Source organism: Cryptotermes secundus, unplaced genomic scaffold (assembly GCF_002891405.2).
Source record: "Cryptotermes secundus unplaced genomic scaffold, Csec_1.0 scaffold99, whole genome shotgun sequence".
NCBI lineage: Eukaryota > Metazoa > Arthropoda > Insecta > Blattodea > Kalotermitidae > Cryptotermes > Cryptotermes secundus.
This window is the reverse complement of record NW_019725842.1, coordinates 3552999-3574543: the sequence shown is the minus strand read 5'-3', so window position 1 is coordinate 3574543 and position 21545 is coordinate 3552999. Positions and strand designations below refer to the sequence as shown.

The window sequence follows — 21545 nt, the reverse complement described above, 5'->3', positions numbered from 1 at the left end:
AAGTAAGTGACAGAATTCGTTCAGGGAAGTTACAAGTAGTAGTAGTAGTAGTAGTAGTAGCAGCAGCAGCAGCAGCAGCAGCAGCAGTAGTAGTAGTAGTAGTAGTAGTAGTAGTGGCAGAAGCACGAGAATAAGTAAGCAAGCAGTAAGCTCGAGGAGTACAGACGAGTACAAGAAGTCAGCCTGTGACGATTTAACGTGTGATCTGAGGACTTTATGTGTGCTATAGTGCGTTGGTATTGGGAGTGTGTGATTTGGGGAAACTTCTATAGTTCCTGTGTTATAAGTTTGTGAAGACTAGTGGAGACAGACTGAAGAGAGTAGCGTGGAGTGCTTTGTTGTGTGAAAGTCAGTAACAGTGTTGTAATTAATTGTAGTTACGACCAGTAAGTGATCAGTAAATGCAATTACCAATCCGAACCCCATCTTAATCATTGAGACACTTGAAAATATTTATCTAAATGCAAGGGGAAGCATCGCTGCTGTATAAACTCAATGCTGAGGGTGTCGTTAAACAAAAAAATTAAAATAAAGGAAAAAAAGGAAAAGTAAATTATGACGTGTGTTGTCTAAGGTGAAACATAATTTTCGATAATAGATTTTATCCAAAATAAATAGAAATTTCGGCCAAAGAAGAATTTAACAAATTGCCAGTCTATTTTATTTCCATTTTAATTCCTCTTTCCACCCGTTTACTTTTCAAGTTAGAGTCTCTGGTGATAATGCATCGTGATCTTCCGGGGAGTGCCTAAGTTTTCATGGCCCATAATATGGTGATTTATTAAAAGCACAGTAGTATTAGTTGTGTAGGGGCCACAATACCCTGCATTAATAGACTTGGCCTTCTACTGGATTAACAGTGAAAGATGTGAGGACCTGCGGTCCCTGAAGTCTCAGCGGTTCACAAAGGAGGCAAAGAGAGGACAGGAATACCAGATGAAGGAGCAAGAGTATATTAAGGAGCAGGAAGGAGAGGTTGAGAGGATGTGGGCAGAAATGACCCAGAAGGAATATGAGGCCAAGGTAAGAAAACCCTACTGTTCTAATAGGCATAAACAGTTGTATATATATATTATATATTATATATATATATAATATACGTGTATATCAGTGAGCTACATACTGAAAGAAAAAACTGACTTTGAATTTTGAAGTGGGGTTCGTGTTTTCTCGTTACCAGACATTACAAGGTTTCCAGTTTAAACAAGATTATGCATACTTTATGTATAATTATCTCGTATCATCATCTGAATTCATTAGCTGCTGTAAAGATGCCTTCTCGTACGCACAGATTGTGAATGCAGAGAATAGAAGAAGAATATGAAAGGGAACTGCCAGGGTTTTTCTTAACAAAATGCGCCTTTATTCAGTCTCCTGGCCAATAGGTTCTGAGGGCCAATTTCCGAAATACAGCTACCCATACTCATTGAACAGCAGGCTGGCCACGACCCAAAGTCCATCTGGATGTGACAGATAAAAATCCCTTATCCTATTGAAAACCACTGTGTATTCAAGCCAAACGAACCAATCACTGACATTCAAAATCACTGCCGCCACTGAATCAGGAGAAAGATTTGGAACGTAAACGGTGCCTTACACTACTGTACAGTTCGGTACAGTAAACTGTGACGTGCCACTGTCCGTAATAAAACATTTATTGCGAAAAGCATGAAATTTTCAAGTAATTCTTCAGATCAAATTAGGAAAGGTTTTATGCTCTTCTGTAACACTACATCGTAATTAAGTAAACATGTAAGCCGCGCCACAGCTCAAGCGATTAGTCGCTAGCTTCCAACCGCGGTGGCCCGGGTTCGACCCCGGGTATGGTCAAGTGGGATTTGTGGTGGACAAAGTGGGGCTGGGGCAGGTTTTCTCCGAGTACTTCGGTTTCCCTTACCGATCTTCATTCCATCAGATTTTCCATCATCATAATCATCCGCTGCAGGTACAATGGGCCAATGAGTGGCCGACGTGCTGAGTGGACCCAGCTGGACTCCACCCCCCACTATGCGAATTAAAAAAATAAATAAACATGTATATACATGAAAATATATAATTTCATGTGGGATGAAACTAAGTTGAATTACGCGGGCCGCGTCATAGCTCAAGCGGTTAGTCGCTGGCTTCCCACCGCGGCGGCCCGGGTTCGATCCCGGGGTCTGGTGAAGTGGGATTTGTGGTGGATAAAGTGGCGCTGGGGCAGGTGTTCTCCGAGTACTTCGGTTTCCCCTGCCAATCTTCATTCCACCAATTGCTCCACAATCACCCTCACCTATCATCTGGGGCTGGTACAATAGACCAGAAGTGGCCGCAGTACAAGGGACTTAGTCCCACCCCACTAGCAATAAAAAAAGTTGAATTATTGTCGGAAGCGTGTTCCGAAACTCTTCGCTGATTGTTAAAAATGCAAGTAAGAAAAATTACGCGCAGCGTAAAAGTGCTGGTTTAATTATCCCGAACAATGTAAAATATAAGAAAATGTGCACCTGACATGAAATGTGTGTTTCATTTTGCTCTACAAAGTTCTAAATTTTCTCACCCCGATAAATATTTAATAAAATTATGCTGGCGATGAGGGCAACAATGAAAATAGTTCTCCATGTCACGTTAGCTTTATGTCTGACCGAGTTTATTCAAAATTGGAAGTCATGGACGCATGTTAGTAACTTTCCTATATCCAATTCCATAAGAATTGTTTCAGAGCTTCTCGAATTTTTCGTGCTTCGAGGCAGACAACAGTTTAATTGGAACGGTTGCGAATACTCCCTATAGGGGACTAAATACATAGATCAGTAACAAAGAAAGTTTTGAAACGAAAATTTATTAGATTCTAAACTTCTGTGATCTAAGCGAATCAGATGTGTGCTGCGTGCGATCATAGTGTCCTTGTTCGCCCCACGCACGCGATGTCTGCACTGCGTCAACATATCCATGTAGATATATAGGTCATATATATTATCGTCCTACTCTTAAACTTTTCGTGAATTCCATATGAGTACACAATGCTCTGAAATATTCACATGACGTACACATTGGTGTATAGCTTCTTTATAGAGTAAGTTACTTCAAGGACTCAGGAAGACCTGTCTTCATGTGTATCTGATAATACGTCCTAAATATATCAAACAAAGCGACGTTCTCTTTCTTTCTGTTAAACCCCCTTGCGGAGACTGAAGGATATAAATGACAAAAATATTAAAATAAAATTCACGGGAAAACAATTTGACATTCATTTTTGTATATATACAGAAGTACATTGTTTGAAACTGGATCAAAAACTTTGTAATGTTTTATTCAAACATATTGTAGCGTGTCCGCTAGGTAACACGACAAGAAATTTGAGCGGGTTCTCAGATCTGGCGAATACCTTTATTGGACAGTCACTTTTACATTCACAAGTACAATTATTCTCAACTTATAACGTCGTCAGACGTTTAGTCTTCGCTGTTTCAATTACTTGCACCGCTGATCTGGTGAAGTATCTTCTGCTCTGCTCGGAGCTCAACTAGTCCTTGGTCCCTTGTCGGATGAGAACTTAAAGTCGAATACAAAATCTCCTGGTCTATGGCCGACTTGGACTCTTATAACTTGCCCTCGGACTGAATAGGGAATACTTTGTCGAAAGGTTAATTTCGCCCATTGCTACGCAACGAACGCGGGAATACGTGTCTGCTTCAAACATTTCGTTTGTAACGGTGGAAACCCCACTATTAGACTTTCATATCAAGGGCAACGATTTCCTAGGCATCTTTGCCTAGGAATTGCTATCCGTTGGCTAATGATGAACGTCATATAGTCCGGCTTTCAGGCAGCACATCAATATTATTTTGAGTTTCTCATTAACATACGTGTATGCATCAGTTAGGTGGATTAGCAGAATAAATCACTTAACTTTACAGAATCTTACATAAGCAGTGTCCAGAAAGTAAGTCTGGAATATTATGAGACTGTATTTTCTTAACAATTGAAGATATTAAAGAAACAATTAATTTAAACGAGTCTTAAGTTACACTGCTTATGTCATCAAACTTCCACTTATATATTTTTGCGATACAACAAATATCTAGCTGAAAACTGGTTTTAGGTCGGCTCTGGAGTTACTGTTACCATCAGCTGTTATTACCCCTTATCTGAGTCGGTCATTTCGCGGTATACAATACGTCTGACGCAACTACGGAAGATATGTGGAACGCCAAATTTGGTGAAATCGCAGGCCAAATTATGGAACCGCAGCTTCCGTCCACTACCCAGGTTCGGTCACTTGAACTCCGGTATCAACAAATTTAACGGTTCAAGACTTTTTCTTGCGGAGAGATGTCAAATGTGTCTTGGACAGTTGCTCTTGTCAGGTTGCTACAACTAACATCGTAGCATTTCAGCTGTGATAAGAGTAGAACCAGGGGTGGTCTAAATTCAGTTATCGGCTAGCTATTTCTCCTGAGGCCAAAGGAATATACCTGGAAATTTACTGTCAAATTCTTTTGTTAAACTTTATTTCAGTGGAGTGTTTCTTTATTATGCAGATTGGACAAGAAAATGCAGCCTCCAACATACACGTAGAAGTGACTTTCCAGACACACTACTTGCAATATTTGTAGTCATTCAGGCAATGAAAATATTATCTGCCCTTTAGAACAAAAAGTTCATTATTTTGTTTAAGGAAACCGATACTGAACAATATTGTGATGTAGTTGAGTCTATTCCTACTTAAGCTACAGCATATAATGCTGCCAACTATGCCTACTCGTATATGATTTTGTCTTGCTTGTAGAGTCACTAACCTCAAGAATCACATTTCAAAGTGAACTGTCATTGAAATAGTTCATTAACTTAGAAGAAATAAATTTCTGCTTATTAATGTAATGAAACTTTATAAACGTTGTGAGTCAGAATGGAATTTTGAATTAACATGTTTTCGTAAGTATGCATACTATCAAGGGGCTTCTTAACTAACCGCAGCATAGTTTTGTAAACTTCCATGTGCACTCGTTTTATTATACACCAATACTCCAGGGAACTTCTGGGTAAAACAATCATGTACTACATGTTGTAACCGCAGAGAATGCAGTGTGTTGCGAAACAGCCAGTCATTTACCACGAAAATAAAACACGACTTGTCTAGACCAAGAGGATGCTTAAATTCTTACAGGATCGCTGCTTAAAAAACTGTAATTTTTATATTTCGTTGTTCAAAGAGATCGAGAACTAATCCCACAGTACATACCGAATATTTTACTAGGAGCAGATATCAGTGACACCATTCAGAAAGTTAATCAGGTAGTTCAATTTTTTCAATGTGACCAGACGGTTTCTAGGGTGCACACTATCTCTGTGAAATGAGTACCTGAGATCGAAGCGCGACATGAAGACTCACTTTTATAGAGTGCCAAATCCTAATATAAGCCGGAGTTCTAGTCCTTAGGCCTCTTTGCTGTTATTTTTAGGCACTGAGGCAAATTTGTTATTTAACTTTCTGCAACAGAAATTTTGGAATGAATCCTAAAAGATTTTTTTTCTGAATGTGCAAGATTTGAGGTTTTCATGGCGGTGACTATGAAGAAAGCCGTCTTCTTGGATGTGGCATTGTAGCCGTACCACTGACACCACCATCTTTATTTATAATCAATATTTCTTTTTAGAGTAATTATACACAAGATGCAGCAAGGAACACTCAATTTAACCCGATTCTTGGTTTCAAGAATAGGGCCTGCTTCACTGCTACAAAGACCAGACAGGAAGCACCCCGCAGAGTTTTCCTGGAAATTCAGTTAGAAAGTTGACCGGCGGGATCCTTTGGTAAAGTTACGCTTGACAAGTTTTGAACCCCATAAGTCAAAAGTGGGAAGGCCAGCAACCTACGCTACTGGTATAATTTTTCAGGCAGCTGTCTAAAACGACGTTAGGACTTTAAGGTCCAAAGTCCCAAATTAAAGTTATGTGATTGGAGCAGTGAGAATTATGGTTAACTCCCTAAATTCGAATTGTTCCAATCAGCAGAAATTAGGGTAGTAACTTGGAGGCGGAGCTGAAGCCGCGAAGATTTCTTGCTTCGAAGCAGGGTCAGTCTGCGAGAGGAGTCTCTGAACAACCCTCCAAGTGTACAGCCGAAATTATGTTTAAGTGTTTGCAGGAACAATCTCTGGATAACTCTTCTAAATTTAACGTGAAATTTTCTTTGTGCTAAAAGTATAAGTGAAAGTGCAATTCTAGGGGTTGTGCTAAAAGAAACAGCCGCTAACTAACTAGCCAGCGATCCGGTCGCCAACGTTGGAGAGATTTCCAGGTGTTTTAAGGAAGTGCAACAAGTGCTGTTACATGTACGTGTATAGCAAGAACGGCTAATTAAACAGGGTGTGTTAGTGCCTACCTAAAACTCTCATCTCTTTCCCGCTGACGCGAGGCCCGTATTCACCCTGAGACCGAATCTCATCGCTCCAGTGAGAACGCGGTACCTAGCACCTGTAGTTTCCAGTTCACCCCCCCTTTTCCCCGAAATGTAAGCCGTTACAGTAAGCTTACTGGCGCCCAGCACTCCGATAACCCATACCCCGCAAACTATTATCCACCAGAACAACAAAAAGGGAAACAGAACTGGATAGGAAGGACGCAGCAGCAACCTGCCAACTCGAAGTAACCACAGGTGAGAGGGAACAGCTAGAGGAGCAGATGCAACCAGCAACCAAAGGGCTCTTCAGAGGACTGCCGGAGAAGGGCGGTAAGAAGGAATGACGCCCAACGAAAAGGGCCTTAAAGCACTAGACGGTTAGAGCATCGTGCAGATATTATGTTAACCGACGTTTCGGAGGAACGTATCGCCTCCAACTNTAGAGGAGCAGATGCAACCAGCAACCAAAGGGCTCTTCAGAGGACTGCCGGAGAAGGGCGGTAAGAAGGAATGACGCCCAACGAAAAGGGCCTTAGTGCTGCTCTCCGTCAAGTTCCCACTAACTGACCTGATTCTGGCAATCTTCAACTTGTAAACTTTTCGGTATAACAATATTCCATCAACATATAAAATCTATATAACAAAGTATGTATGTGGTATGTTTCTATATTTAAATTAATATATTGTAGCATGTAGTAGAGAAGGAACATTCGTTGCTTGGTAACGGCCGGTAAACACGTGAACAATATCCGGGCTATCGCTAGGCAGCCGCCCATAACAATAGAAAAACTGTTGGGGCGGTGTTCTCTGTTCGGCCCGACCCGGGGCTATATAAAGAGGACTCCAGGCCGGCTCAGGGAATTGAGAGAGAAGATTAGGAGGTTCGTGTGAAATAGCCGCCAGCCTGGGAGCCAGTTAGATGAGGGTTTGCAGTTCGGTTGAGTTATAGAAGGGAGGCAGAGAAGAGATGGCGCTATAGTTCAGTTGACATTGAATTGGTATTGAGAGTATTCGTTTGAGGGATATTCGCTGGAAATGAAGGATCTGAGGGCGCGAAGCCGTAGAATCCCCACTGTTAACATCAGTTACCAGGAAACGGCTGCAGAAGACAGTGTTTACAGCAGTTCTTTTAAAGTATGTAGACTAGCGATAGCTTGCTAAGTACTTGTAGTTCCCAGTTGTGTCAAAAAATCTAATACCCAATCCATACCCCTTCTACAGTAGCACACATAAACGTGTCAATATTTAGCTGCAGAGCTGTAAGGTGTAGTACGCAGGTTCTACGTCTCTTGTACAAGAAAACCAACCCCACTTTCACACCGCGAATCTTGGATGTTCAGAAACGAGGCCCTGGGGACAGAGTTATGGAGGTTATCTTATCTGAAAGGAATTTCATTTCCAATTTAGGAATTTTTTTGTGGTCGATCTCTTATATGTCTTATATGTCGGACTAAACCCACTTTATATAGTGACTCAGCAGTTATCAGCGCCAAACGGAACAGAACATAATGTATGTCATTTCATACTCCACACAAACACACGCGCGTGCACATACACACAAAAGAAAACACCAAAAACAGTGCTTTTTCCACTGTAAACAATCTGACGAAACTGAGTTGGATGTCACAGTTGCTGCTGTCACATCATTAATTCCAAGGATGATGTCAGAATTACGTACTTATGTATTTATGGCCCAAGCAACAAGTCAAAGCTCACGTTAAACCCGGTAATGCGCAGTACACGCTGAATGAGATTTAGAACTATCAACTGTAACGCAGTTCTTCTTCCTACGTATAGTCACCTCCACGGCCAGTACAACATAAATTCTCTTTGGTGTTAAGTTAGTTGGCTGAAAGTAGATTTTGCAGGCCGAATCAGGCGTGTAAATTACGTTTTCAAATTTTGTGACGCGAATAAGACAAAGTTTTGAACGCCCTCGAAGCAATAAGTGTTTTAATTTCAAATTGTATTGATCATCTTGAGAAGTACGCACTTTATGAGCTTCAGCTGTCATGGACTGTACTTGTTTTCTTCGTTGCGTTCTTCAAACATCCGATCGTATCGCCACAAAGTCAGGTCTTTCCAACGCTTTGCCAGATTAAACATATTTACATGTCGCTGTTCATAAGCAGCACAAGTTGCCACGTTTGTTTCTTTATCACTTCACCCAGCAGTGTACTGAATTATTCCGGACATAACACGCACACGGTCGGGATGTTACATGAAGGCTCCTTTTCAGATGTCTTACACAAAAGAAAGTTCGATGCTCTTCATTTTTGCTTTCGCGTTAAGCCATTTCCTTATAATATTAGTAAGAGTATGTCGGTTACAGTCTCCATTATCGGGACTTGACAAATCTTCCGGGTAAACGGTAAAAAAGCTATCCCTGTAACAGGTCTTGGAGGCCCATAGGTTTGTGAGACGCCGAGGCTCCCACATTGTTCTCTAGACAATCGGTTCACAGATGGCGGTAAGGTTCTCAGCCTTACGCGCCGGCGACCCTTCACTCCCCAGGAAAATTCCTGGTGCTCATTTCTGTTAGAGGCTGAGTCGACTCCAGGGCCATAGTGCGGCTGGAAGGATCAGGTAAATTGAAACAGAATCCAACTCATCGGGACTCGAACCCGCGACCTTCCAGCTTGTAGCATAGTGCTTCAACAAACTACGCTACCGCATGCAGTATCTCATCATTCTAGTGGTGTAAAAGTTTACAGGACAGATTCGAAATAGGCAAACCTATTTTTCGAGCGAGTAATAGCTAATCCCATCCATTCATATTCACCTTACTGTATGGTGTGATGTGGTTAATATTTGGGGTAATATTCTCCACCTGACGGTGATCGCAATGAATTAAATACGTTTAGAGCAACAACATGTAAGGGTATACACAACGAGAAATGCATATGAAAGGGGGATGAGGCTGTCAGACCAGAGACACCTTCAGCAACGCCAACTTTTCGCCCTCAAGGAACGTTTAGCGTGTAGAATTCAAAATCTGATGGTGGCACCAGAGTTTTTATACAACTCAAACTCATCATGGATGCCTGGACTGGCACCAGTGCCGACGGTTTTGGTTGCAAGACGATGACGTGTTACTAGGAACATAATGCAGATATCCTGGTACAAACATATGAGTCTATGCCGAAGTTGTTGCCTTGTGTGACGATGACGTTTTGCCAGGAACATGACGCAGATATCCTGGCACAAACCCATGAAATTACAACACTAAGAAAATAAGAATGTTTAACTCCGATTTACTGGGAGGTTACATTAAACCGATACGAACTAAAATTAAATTAGCTGGATCTGAGGTTCTCACAGCGATAGCGAAGAAGGATTCCATCTTCTTGGATATAATGCCGTGTAGTCTGGTGAAAGTCAACTCACGTTTCGCAGGAATATATCGCTTTCATCTCAAGGGTTAAAAAATGAACCAAGCCAGAGACTGGCACGAAGCAGACAACAGGCATAGCGAGCAGTGTGCGGAAAATCACACGATTATATAGGCCTTTAAACAAATTGAAAGCTAATTGGAATGGAATGCCTGGATTATAAGTTGACTGCTAGCCTATAAAATCGTATGGTTTCTGCACGCGAATCACTCTGCTTGCTGCCTCCTTCATGCTGGTTTCTTGCTTAGCTTACATGTCGACCCTGAAGATGGAAGCGATATGTTCCACAGATTTATCAGTTGGCTTTCACTGGACTACGCGGCGTTATATCCCAGAAGATGGATCTGTTGGAAATTAACTTCGCTTAACAACTTATAGTGTACTGTCTCTAAGAGCAAGTTTTGTTAGAACTCATTAAGTAATTCTACACTTGCCAAAAGAAGGACAATTACGACTTTGTCATTATGCGTGGTGTGTATCCAATCACAATGAGAACCTGCTATTATGTTTCGCCGTCGGACAACACATATATATTATTGTACAATTTGGCGCAGTTATTCTGCTGACAGCCTTCGCCAGATTGTTCAGAGGGCTTCATGAGGTTAAAATATTTGCAAGGTTTTCAGACGAAGGCGTTTTATAACAATTTGCTGTACATTATTCAACAGGATGGATAATCTTAAACAAAGTTTCTGTGTTGAAATATTTTATAAAAACAGCAGATAATTCACAGTATAGTATTATAAACTTCAATTAAATCGAAGAAATAATTTATATTTGAAATGTTTTCAGGTTGCTAGAGAAATTGAAGAGGCGCGGAAGAAATTCGAGAGGGATAAGGAAGTTGCTGAGGTTTTGTTACTGCAGCGGAAGTCAATCGAGGCACAAATTTTGGAGGAACGTCAGAGGATCAAGGATGAGGAAGAGATGATGAAAGAGAAAATTGAAGAAGAAATAAGGGAAGAAAAAATGACCGGTAAGTTAAATCTTCAATGATTAGCGGTTTCGATGAATAAAACACCGTTGTCATGCATACTGTACATGTGTTGTCTGAAAAGCTACAGACGGAGAGGGAGAGAGAGAGAGAGAGAGAGAGACACGCACACACACTGATCGAGAGAATAACCGGTAACACTTACTTTGCACTTACAATAAATAAAAATCTATTGTTGTTGCTATGATAAAGTTAGTGGGGGGGGGATCGAATTGCTCATATTTTCGAAACAATATCCTTGAGAGATTTTATTCTTCACTGTTCTAGATGAGCATTTATTTTAGACGCTAAAGTGTGATTTTCAGAGGCAGGCAACACAGTGGTCGAAAATCGCTGGCTAATTATATCCAATAGGACAGTATGTAAGCACTTTTTCGACCAAATATTTACACGATTTATATATAAATATTATGCATCATATTACAACAAAAAAGAAAACAGGCATTAATTCGTTTTAAGTGGCATGTTCAAAGGAGAATCCTTTTACAAGAAATATGACAATTTCTATCCTGCTCATGCCTTATCTCGAAATTTGAGGATAAACATGCATGAAACGACAATGTGAAGACCTTGTTTGGATTAATGTGAAATTTCGTGCTTCATTCTGAAGAAATGCGTTAACAGTACCTAAAATCAAAACCGCTGAAATTTATATTTGAACCTAGGAAAATGAATTAACAAAGGCTGGTGATTCTTACGAGAGACGGATGTAATCTCAACATGATGAACCAAGTATGTGAGGACTATGTAACCTGCAAGGGGAAACTAGGGATGTGTACAAAACTACGGTGACAGAATATTGCAGGAATAAACCAGATGGAAGCCTGAGAAAATTCATTGCACGATAACATTAAAATGGATAATAAAGAAATATTTTCGAAAATATGGCATGAATTTGACTAAGAGAAGGGTCTTGCCGATCACAGTGGCCGCGCGGTCTAAGGTACGAGTAAGAAGAGTTTTCGCCGCTTAAACACTGGGATCGTGGGTTGGAATCCCACTCGAGGCATGGATTTCTCTTTGCGTTTATTCTGTGCTTGTTTTGTTATGTGTAGGTAGCGGCATTGCGAGAAGCTGATCCCCAGCCCACGGTGTCCTACCTACTGTGTATAGGATTAAGAAACTGAAAATGCGGCCAAGGTCCAAAGCCATGGGGGGGCCGTGGGGGAGAGAGAGAAAGGGTAGGATCCTGTAGTGGAATTAATGAAATTTCGGCTTATATAAAACGGGAAATATCTTGTTCAGTTGAGTGATTATTAAAGTCTCAAGAAGAGCATGAAGAACTGGAATAATCGAGTTAATAAGAGCTGAGAAAATTGCAAATATAATTCAAATTTGATTATATTTTTGCTTCGCGATTTTAGAAGTTTATATACTCGTAAATACATGTCAACTAATGCAGAGGTCAAGAATATTTGGATCTATACATGCAGTTCCCCTCTAGATGTGTGTAGTTCCAACAAGCAATGTGACCCGTGATTAAAATCATTGAAATGGAATGAAGTGCAACCTCGTGTATTAATTTACATATTTTATTGTGTAAGAGCTACTTTAAATATAATCCACCTTTCATACAGGCCCTAAAATGTCCCCTTAAACCTACCTAACTCTTTGCTGATTTCTATTCCTTGCCTGATTTTATTACAAGTATAGTATTTCAGTCAATGTAAAACCTGTGCGTTTGTAACATGCAGAAAATTTACGTGTAACTGTATGTTTTTGTTGTTCGGTAATAAAGTCTTGAATATAATTGCTGCGAAGAATATAAATCTGGTTGAGGGGCTATGCTACAAGCCGGAAGGTCGCGGGTTCAAGTCCCGATGAAGTCATTGAATTTTTCAATTGACCTAATCCTTCTAGCCGCACTATGGCCCTGGGGTTCACTCAGCCTCTAACAGAAATGAGTACCAGGAATTAATTAAATAATTTTCCTGGGGAGTAAAGCGCGGCCGGAGCGTAAGGCTGACAACCTTACCGCCATCTTGGAGCCGAATGTCTAGATAATGTGGGACCCTCAACTTCTCACAACCCTATGGGCCTTCACGGCCTGGTACAGGGATATCTTTACTTACTCTACCGGTCAGACGTCGTTATTTCTGACTTAAGGCCTGGATACTGTGCTTATATTTTTAATTATACAAGGACTAGATTTTAAGCCCTTAATAACGTTCGACATATCTATTCTCCCACATATCCATCCATGGCTCTACAGTCCTTGTGGATCTTGGACGCTTTTTTTATTTTCTTAATCCATGCCTAGTCGATATGGCTCCTTGGCCGCGAGACAAGCCACTCGTAAGGCCACTACCTACACACAGAACAACACAAAGAGAATAAACATACACAGACATCCATCGACAGGGATTCAAACTCAAGACCCCAGTGTTCGAGCTGGCGAGGACGGTTCATGTCTTACACCGTGCGGTCACTGTGATGGGCAACGGATTTTCTGAAAGCATTGCTATGCAACGGCTTGATAAACACCCCATGGTACGCGCACACAACAATAGGAAGAAAGTTTTAGCTCGTTGATAGGCAGCGGTCAGCTTGCAGAAGAGCTGGCTGGGTGGCGGTCATGCAGTGTGATTTCTGTGGGTCCAGCTAGCGCGCAAATGGATTTGCATGATAGCGAACACGTGACATATATTTTCTGTGCGTGGTCCGTGCCGAGGAATTATCTTGATGACACTCGGCGCTACAACGCGGTTGACAGAATTTACTGAGGAGTTGAAGTCAGCCACGGACGATCGTAGTTGAAGAAGAATTAGAAGCCGGCCTGTGAAGACTTAATGGGTAAGTTGCAGATTTCATGTGTGCTGGAGTACAGTGATATTGGAAGTGAGTGATTAAGCGAGACTTCTATAGATCCTGTGTAAAATCCGTTTACAGGAAACGGATAGTAAAAACACTGTCAAGGCTTAGCCACAGTTGAAATCTGTTACCTAGCAACGACTAGTGCAAGCAGAAATAGAAGACTTTATTTAAGTCTTATAATTACAGTAATCCTTACATTGTTATAACTGTTGCAGTTACGACCTATAAGTGGTCAAAATATCGATTCGCCAATTCAGATCCTGTTACTATTTGTCACGGAACCCCGGACAGGTGACTGTATATGACTGCGGTGCAGCCTGCATTTCATCGTAAGTTTAACATCCAACCTCCAACAAGGAAGAGCATTTATCGTTGGAATAAACAATTTGATGAAACTGGCTCTCTGTGTAAGGATAAAAGCCCGGGCCGATCGCGTGTATCGGAGAACGTGGGATAAATTCAGCTACCGTCTTGATGTTATCCGTGCAGCCGGAGAGGGGCACATTGAACATCTATAAACTTCCGTAAATGTATAATCAAATGTACTTTACAGAATTCAAATGCAACATATAATTCAGGAAATATAGCCAATTGAAATTGTGTCCATCTTTCTGAATCACCCTGTATATATATAAGGATAGCGAAAAATGCACTTAAGCCATCTTACCGAATACTAAATTTAGGCCTATGTTAAGGGAAGCAATACTGAGGAAAATCATGAGTCTCGGCGACGCATGCGAACATCTACGTACGTCTGTTATATTACGTTGTGAGCCAAGATGGCAGAGTCAGTTGATTGGATATGGGCTGGATAGCCAGGGTTCGATTCCCAGTACTGACAGGGACTCTCCTCTTCGACATGTTCAAACAGCTTTGAGGCCCAACTAGTCTTCTATCCAATGAGGACCGGGGGGGGGGGTCTTTCCTAGGAGTGTAAAATGATAGGAGCATGAAGCTGACTCCCCAGCTCCATCAAAAAGTCGAGGTTATGAATCTGTGGAGATTTACGTCCATTCTCCCTATTCGCCTCCATTATATCCCGTAGAATATTTTGCTTTTATCTAGTGCTTTCTTATTCTTGATACAGTAGCAAGTTTAATTACTCTAAATTAGGGTACCAAAGGTTTAATACAAATATTTGTTTTAAGTTAAGATTCCCTATATTTTGTTCAGTTTCCTATCTATTTGAGATTCTATATCAACTCCTGACATTAGGTAGCATCGATTGTGAAATTGTACGATGATTATTAATTTTGAGAGGAAGCCGTGTTATACCGTAATTTGTCCGAAAACCATGGAAATACTCTCAAAATATCCGATCTCTGAGCATAGCTGTAAATAGACCTATTCTGCAAGAAATAGGAGAATCGACTTCAACATATATTACTTCATATAAACGTTAGGTCAGAATCAGTAATCCGAATAAATTCAGACTCCTAGCATATGAAATTCTGTACCTGCAGCAGTGAAGAAGGAAGGAAGGTAGTTACGGTGTTATCTTGTGAAAGGATAAGAATATTCAATATCCGGCTTCCGCAAGGTAACCAGATATGAACAATTATTTCTTTACTGTGTCAGACGTAGTGGAATTTCTCGTGGCATTCCCAATAATTACATTCTTTATATTATTTCAGTATTATCATCAGCTAAAATAACATCGCCGGTCATGGCAGACGAGCGGTCTAAGGAATGCACTGTCTTCTGTCGCTCAGAAGCCCGGATCGTGAGTTCGAATCCAACTCAGGGCATAGATGTTCAGTGTTTGTGTGTGTGTGTGTGTGTGCGCGTTTTTGTGTCTTTATGTACAGGTAGAGGCTTGCGACGAGCTGATCACCCGCCCAAGGAGTCCTACAGAATGTCTAAAATCTAGTAAACCGAAATGAAACGTAGAGTTTCATGGAGGTAGGCTAAGGCCCAAATTGGGGCTGTAGCGCCAAAGGAAAAAGAATAACCTCAGTATTTCAGATTCATTGGAATAAAACTGCGTTACAATAAGAGAACTGAGGTACGAGGAAGAGTAGCGCTGTCAGTAACGCGACTGGAAGGGTGTACATTCACGAAAGGGGAACATGAAGGGAATGTCCCTTAAACCCCAGTGTTATCTACTGGGCATGGTTGCAGAAGCATAATGAAAGAATATGTAATAATTATAGGAAGAGAAAACAGTTACTTTACTATGAAGAAAACAGTCTTCTGGGTTATGGCGCCGTGTAGATATTGTGTTAACTACTCTGTTAGCACATAATCACGCTGGTTGCTCTCTCGCGGATTTTATTCCTTTCTTACCCTGAAGATGGAGGCTATACGTTCCTCCGAAACGTCGGTTAACACAATATCTACATGGCGCCACATTCCAGAAGACTGTCCGCTTCATAGTCACCGCCGTGAAAACCTCAAATCTTGTAATTCCTTTACTAGATCAATGATCTAGGACGTCTTCTTCTGAACTGCGTCAGGTCTTGCTGAATTCCTTCGATATACACTTAAACTTCGGTTTACTTCTTGGTTCAAGAATGAGACATGTAAATTGTAGTGACAATGACGTAAGTGTGAGCACTGGAAAAGACGCTGGCTTGCAAGAAGTGGTACAACGATTGCAATATAAACTTCCTCCTCGCCTATCCGAAACGGATAAATAATATGCATTTAACACATAACAATGAACAAACCTGATCAGTTATATTTTATTTGACTGCGATAAAGGATTGTTGGACAAATAAATAATTTCACTGCACACGTTCGTATCCAGATGATATGTGACACTTCAAGTTATTTGCGAGTGATTCTCCCGCAACTTCTGAAACAGACGTTTCATAATCCCTCTTTCGGATATCTGCTTAAGTTTTCCATTAATATATAGTAATTTATAATGTTGAAGAATGCCGTCTCCTGGGATTTGGCGCCGTGTAGACCTTGTGTGAACCGACGTTTCGGAGGAAGGTATCGCCTCCATCTCCAGGGTAGAAAGTCTGCGAGCGAGGAAGCAGCGTGAACAGGTAGCTGCAGACACCTTCTCAAGTTCGTTCCTAGTTCGCGGATTTTTCTACCCTGGAAATGGAGGCGATACGTTCCTCCGAAACGTCGTTTCACACAAGGTCTACACGGCGCCACACGCCAGAAGACGGCATTCTTCATAGTAACCGCCGTGAAGACCTCAAAATCTTATATTTATAATGTTGGCGTACTAAGGGGTTCGTTCTTAGCAACTACGTGCAGACAGGATAAGTGCAAAGCAATGATAGGTTGTAGCTGGCACGAAATTCAATGGTGAAGTGTTTTATAAGCACGAGAGACATATTCAGTGCATCCCTCCCCATGAGCGTCGTCAGACTATGTTAGCTCCCAAGTGGGAATCAGATTTAGGCTGTCAAGAACGGAAAGACGAGGAACTTAATGGACCTACAAGGAACAAACAGCACAAAAATAGAAATTACACAGTCATGAGCTTCATAATCAGTTATTTCCAGCTAACACTTTCAGGTAGATTGAATTAAGAAAGCTGATACAGGAACAGCGCGTGCCAAGTATGGGTGAAACGCAAAGTGTATTATAAATTTTTATACGGAAAACCGGAAGCGAAGGGGGCACTCGGAGACCTAGGGGAAGATGGGAATGTAATGATAAGGACAGATGATATAACAGTGTGGACTTAATTCATCCGACACAAGGTAGGGACTAGTGGTGGAATCTCGGCATCTTCGGGTCTTACAAACTGCATAGGACTTCTTAAGCAGCTGAGAGACTTGTTAAATTCTCAAGGTGGACGCTGTCCCATCGCGTTATTAATTAGTTAGAGAAGTATGTTCTATGAAATTATAAGACATATCCTGTCCTCAACAAGTTTAACTTTATTCATTGTGGTCCGTCACACTAGTCAATATTATACACGACCAGTGTGAATCAAATGTGCCTCAACAAACAACGAAAGGACTAATAGCTTAACAACAAACAGAGACGCTTAACCAACAATATAAAGAGGGAAAAAACACTGCCCGGACCTCAAAGGACGGCAATTTGTCCCAATCTCCCGTTGATAGTAGAGGCATGAAGACACGTGGGATTTTAAATATTAAGAATTTTATTAACATTTTAACTTAATTGAAATAATTAAATAAAATTTTGGACAATGATGTACTATGATTGATTCCTCAACGTGTTGTTACTTGCCTTCTGAAGATGGTCATTAATTGACCGAAACATGTAAATGCATCATATATATATATTTTATTCACACGGGACGGTGCAGTCAAATCATTCTATAATGTCTGTCCTGCTAATCACTGACATCACTGAATTATAATTCGCATTTTCTTGATCACTTTCGTGTACATTGCAAGCTGTTTGAGTATTTTCCCAACAGTTTCAGTTTAGGTTACTCTTCTAGCCCTCCAGTGCAATATACTATTCATGGCAGTTTCCAAATTCTTCAACTCACGGCACACCGAACTAGGTGTTAAAATTATCAAGGTACACCAGTTTTTTAAGGATAGATTTTAGCAATAAATAGACGAGTAATAAGAATGTGTTTAAATGTTCAATAACTAAAATTCTAATCATTGTGCTACTCTTAAGAGTAATGTTGTTCCTAGATTTCGACGATTTTTTATACCTCAATTTTAGTCACCTCTTTTCAACCTTCCCCCAAACTCCCGCGGCATATCTGCAGACCCTTCGTGTCCCACCAGTGTGTCGCGGAACACCTGTTGGAAAACTGTGATTTATGGTAAAAATATAAGTGAAGTTAGAACTGTTAATTATGTGGATTGTTACGAATCAGTTTACAAAGATTTGTTTTATATGTATTTCAGCACTCGAAAACAAGATTAAGGCCAGAGAGAAGATGTACAATGACCTGATGGAACAGATAAGGAGACGTGAAGATTTTCTGAACAGTATGGCTAAGGAAGAAGAAATTCTGGAAGAGACGTTCTGCCAAGTGGCGCAAGACGAACTTGAAAAGGAACTAGCGTCCAGGAAAGAGTACAGAGTGAGGAGCGCAAATTTTTATGATTATAAGAATTTGTAATCACTGAAATAATTTTAAACATTATTTAACCCTATCTTTAAAACCGCGTAGCTCAGAATTTTGAAGGGGTATCAAATAATTATTAATTCAGAATATTTACTAACGTACCCTCCTTCTGTCCTCAGAATGACAGCTTTCGAACAAGTCTTCCCACCAGAATTCATTCCTTGTTCTCCGTATCCGATACATATCAACAGACTAGCATAATTCCACCTGCCTAGCAACAATAGGTGACATGCATAAAAGATATGTTTTCTCATTAAGTTTCCCACTTACATTATCCATCTTAGGTCGAAATATTTTAATCCGATTTCACTTTAAAATTCTTTCGAATCCTAATTTATATTTTTATCTCGTTGTGCCTATAGGCTGAAGTTTAGGATATGTGAAACAATAACTGAATCATCCAATACGATGTGAAGCCCCCATTTCGATAAATTAAATTTATTTACTTATCTTAACGTCCATGTATTTATCGCCCCTCACTATTGCAACATTTGTTTATTCACTACTTAATTTTAATTTTAGTTTAACATTATACACTTTGACACCACACGTTTCGGCCCCAAACGGCCATCTTCAGGTGTCTTGGTATGTTACAGATATTTTATTAAATGTTATTAAAACTGCTACACTGTCTTATTTTTTATTGCTAGTGGGGTGGGACTAAGTCCCTTGTACTGCGACCACTTTTGTCCTCTTGTACCGGCCCCAGATGATAGGTGAGGGTGATTGTGGAGCAATTGCTGCAATGAAGATTGGCAGGGGAAACCGAAGTATTCGGAGAAAACCTTCCCAGCGCCACTTTGTTCACCACAAATCCCACTTGACCAGACCCCGGGATCGAACCCGGACCGCCTTGGTGGGAAGCCAGCAACTAACCGCTTGAGCTATGGCGCGGCCTATGTACACTGTCTTAGTCCGTGTTAAAATCATACGATGTAGTCCTCTTTTCAAGGTAAAACCATATAAAATCCTTAAAGTTTCTATTATACCCCCGTTATTTTCGTGCATTTTGTTTCACCTCACACGGGGTGTCGTCCATTGTTCATAAATTGTTAGGGTAGTGAAATTAAAGAAGGCACGATGGGCTTCGTAAGTGGTTATGATCGTAACACAATGAAAACTTGTACAAATTTGTACAAAAGATGTTAGAACAACCCGGTTGGAAGAGTGACAACAAGTTAGAAGGATAATGGACGGTGGCAAATTTTGGAGTTAGCGATGTTGAAACTTCGGGTCCTACCCTCTCAGCGTTAGCTTAGACCCTAATTTATGTTCACATACAGTTAAGGTAACTATAAAAATAATATAATAATATTCTCGTATTTGAAGCATTCATCGATCAATTCTGTGCTTCCAGGAAGCCCAGAAGCGAGAATGGAATTTGTATCGCGACAGCGTAGCACAGCTACGAAGACAGAGAGCAGCTGAAGAAGCAGAACTAGAGAAAATTCTGCAACAGGAGAGAAATAAAATAGAGGCAGAGAGAAAGGAGAAACTGGCGAGACTTGAAGCGGCCCGCCAGAAACTCAAGGATGTAAGTTAGTTTGAAACTGTTAAAATAAAGCCTACCTTATTGCACACAGTACTTCTCAGATTGGCTCCTTAATACTTTCAGAGTTAAGTACAAAATATGGATTTTCATCATGCAACAAGTTTTTAACAACACTCGAAGTTTACGTGGCGTATTTCAGGGTTAAGAAGGCTTAGACATGGAAAGTTTTAACACCTTCCGCATTAGTTATAAACGTATCTGCATCCCTATATATTACACACGTCAGTTTACAAGGATTTTCCAGTTAACTTCAACACGACAAGTCATTTGCGGGGTGGCCATTCTGTTACTTTCCATTTTACTAATATAATAAAAATTGTAAGATTTGAGGCTTTCACGGCGGTGACTATGAAGAAAGCAGTCTTCTGGGATTTGGCACCGTGTATATGTGGTGTTAACCGACGTTTCGGAGGAACGTATCGCCTCCATCTTCAGGGTAGAAGAAAAAATATAAGAAGTCTGTCTGCTTTTACCGGTTCTCACGGTCTCTTCGCTTTGCAGATTTCTTATATTTTTCCTTCTACCCTGAAGATGGACGCGATACGTTCCTCCGAAACGTCGGTTAACACCACATATACACGGTGCCAAATCCCAGAAGACTGCTTTCTTCATAATAAAAATTACACACTTTTACAAACCTGCAGTTCCCTATATTGCTACTGTAGTTTCTATCACATAAATCCTATAACAGTCATTTTCATATTGTTGTGTAAGGAGTTCAGAGTACCATGACGGAGCCTATCGATGATACACAAGATCTAAAATATAATAACGATGATATATTAACACAGATATTGACTTCTTGGGCATTACTCGTTGAGCCACTTTTTATTATAGGTTCGGAAACAAGGACTAACTCTATCGATTGAGTCCAATTGAGCAGGCCTTTTACTTGAGGACGCAGGCAGAGACCTGTCCCCGGAAAGTTATTTTGAATAAAACAAGAAGTTCTGAGAAGAACTAGCCGACTGCTTTCTTCTGCTATGACACGAATGGCATAGAAAACATGTCCAGCTATTTTTCTATTGTTTTGGGTGTATTTGTTGCAGCGGGAACGTATTTCCCAAACAGTCGTCTAGTAACGGCAGGGGAGATACACAAGCAGACACACAGACAGCAAGGTGATCTCATAAGCCTATCTTTAGAATAATTTCCTCGGTTTGGAAAAATAAAAGTATTTTTAGGAGATGACCTTGCTTCCTATGCTTCAAGTTTTAGGCTTATGAGCTCACCCTGCTCTATGTGTATCCCCATTAATAATTTTATGAGGCTTATATGATCACCTGGCTGTCTGTGGTTTGTGTCTCCGTGTAATTTTTTGTCTCCTATGCCGTCCTTGTTACATGAAAAGAAAGTAGGCGATTAATTATTAACAA

General features: G+C 40.6%; 2 protein-coding genes across 3 annotated transcripts in view; one reads left to right on the top strand and one right to left on the bottom strand.

Annotated features, from left to right (window-relative positions):
* The window catches only part of LOC111863636, a 525149-nt gene that overhangs the window by 452249 nt on the left and 51355 nt on the right, over window positions 1-21545 (bottom strand). The gene's annotated exons all lie outside the window — the stretch shown is intronic.
* LOC111863632 (cilia- and flagella-associated protein 53) overlaps window positions 1-21545 on the top strand; it is a 43306-nt gene that overhangs the window by 17988 nt on the left and 3773 nt on the right. For both annotated transcript variants that reach the window (XM_023850126.2, XM_033751138.1), the window contains 4 exons: window positions 861-1023; window positions 10570-10753; window positions 18394-18572; window positions 19975-20151. In XM_023850126.2, the coding sequence (XP_023705894.1) occupies window positions 861-1023; window positions 10570-10753; window positions 18394-18572; window positions 19975-20151 (703 nt within the window). The remainder of the gene's footprint in view (window positions 1-860; window positions 1024-10569; window positions 10754-18393; window positions 18573-19974; window positions 20152-21545) is intronic.